The sequence below is a fragment of the Austrofundulus limnaeus genome, unplaced genomic scaffold (assembly GCF_001266775.1).
Source record: "Austrofundulus limnaeus strain Quisiro unplaced genomic scaffold, Austrofundulus_limnaeus-1.0 Scaffold334, whole genome shotgun sequence".
Lineage (NCBI taxonomy): Eukaryota > Metazoa > Chordata > Actinopteri > Cyprinodontiformes > Rivulidae > Austrofundulus > Austrofundulus limnaeus.
In genome coordinates, this window is record NW_013952736.1 from 618,278 (window position 1) to 620,113 (window position 1,836).

General features: G+C 38.4%; 1 protein-coding gene across 1 annotated transcript in view; it reads right to left on the minus strand.

Annotated features, from left to right (window-relative positions):
* Window positions 1-622: 622 nt before the first annotated feature.
* The window catches only part of LOC106527596 (peroxiredoxin-6), a gene marked incomplete at its 3' end in the record, with an annotated part of 2,693 nt that continues 1,479 nt past the window's right edge, over window positions 623-1,836 (minus strand). The window contains 1 exon segment of the mRNA XM_014022519.1: window positions 623-779. Within this exon segment, the coding sequence (XP_013877973.1) occupies window positions 623-779 (157 nt within the window).

Below are 1,836 nucleotides of genomic sequence, written 5' to 3' on the forward strand. Positions count from 1 at the left end.
TTCACATTTACATGTTTAATATCAGTAAATAATATATTTGACAACAGATAAAATTGATTTTAAATAAGGTTAAACATGAACATTGAAGCTGTTTAATGTTAGCAGACAGGTTTTACAATTAAAATAATTATTTTTGGTTAAATATGCGTAATATTTACGTGTGAAACAAACCCTTTTATCTCTTGTAAACATGTTGTAACAATTTCTACAGTTTATAGCAAAGTATTTGTACCATTTATACGTTTATAAAGTGTTTGTTTGCACCRCGCYACGTTCTGCTCATTGATTTCAATAGTTAGCATTAGCATTAGCTCAATGCATAAAAATCCCCCATGTGAAGCCACGCCCAGGTCACATGACGCCCAATCCAGTCATATACTGTACATCGATGGTCATAATGTTCTCCAGGTGCACTGCTGTARCACTACAACCTGTTCTCCTGCAGAACAGGAGCCAGTGTTTGGAGAAAATAACAGTAAGGACAGATATCCTCCAAGTTAAAGAAAGGAACATTACTGCACTGATCTCTAATTATGATGAACAATAAAAAGATTAAGCACGTGTCTGCTCAGATAAACACTGAACCTGTTCAGGGTTAATCTGCTCAGTTTCTTCCTCCAACCTTGCTCCAGCCGCAGTGATCCTCAACTCCGTCGACAGACAAGGCGATCATCTTCACGTTCCGTTTCTGGAACTCGTCTGCGAGCTTAGCGGCACACGCTAGCTCCGTGGTGCAGACAGGAGTGTAGTCCCTGGGGTGGGAGAACAGGATGCCCCATCTGCAGAGGGAAAACAAATATATATATATTATTGTTGCATCATTTGTGCGAGGCTTGCTCCGACAAGCTGCATACAAACATGGGAATCCCTGCAGACGTGCAGAGGAGGGTGTGTCTGATAGTTTCTGTAATAAATCAGAGAGAAATAAAAACTGCTCGTCTGTTTTTGTCTTCATGTGATTGATCACACGAGCCAGAAGCCACAGAAAAGCAGCTCGCCTCAGGCAGCATGACGATCACCTGATCAGGAGTGTGGGAAAGGTCAGAGGCCTACTAAAATCTGCACAACAGCTGTTTTAATCTTGGAAACATTTGTTCTTTGGATTAGGCTGCCTCTGAAAAGCTACGGTTCCCACAGAGAAACAGGTTTATTGTGCACTCATACCTGGGTTATGTCTTTTTATGTATTTTAATCTAAATAGTTGTAATGATGTTTATCTACTATAAAAAGGTGTTTAAATTAAACAGAAGCCCCAAAGAGTGCACTAATGGGGGAAAAAAAATCCAGATTTATCCCAAATTATAGCTTTATAAATGGCAAATTTGAATTAATCGATTAAATGTGTTTATCACCCAACCTTATCCACTATTGGAATGGAGATGTTAGAAACAGGTTTCATCTACTCTGAAACAATTTTCATTATTTGAAACAGAATTTAAGTTATTGTAAAGATGTGCCACAGTGCTGCTCATCTTGAAGGGTTTCTGAAAGGAAAAAGGCTTTATATGGAAAACAGCGTGTTAGTTTAAAAGCACCATAATTAATGTACTTTATATGTTTCTACCTGCTTAAATGAGTGCAGAACATTACCTGCAGCCGGCTCGTTCTCAGGCTTTACATGATAGTTTGAGGAAAATCTGAGCTATAGCACTTAAAGATATCTGTGGTGTGTAAATGTCTGCAACTTTAACATGTGTTCAATTAACAAAAGACTTCAGTTTAATAAGAATAGCCCACTTAATCAAATGTTTACCTACCTACCTACACACAGTGGGGAGACCAAGTATTTGATACACTGTTGATTTTTCAGGTTTTCCCACTTGCAAAGCTTGTAGA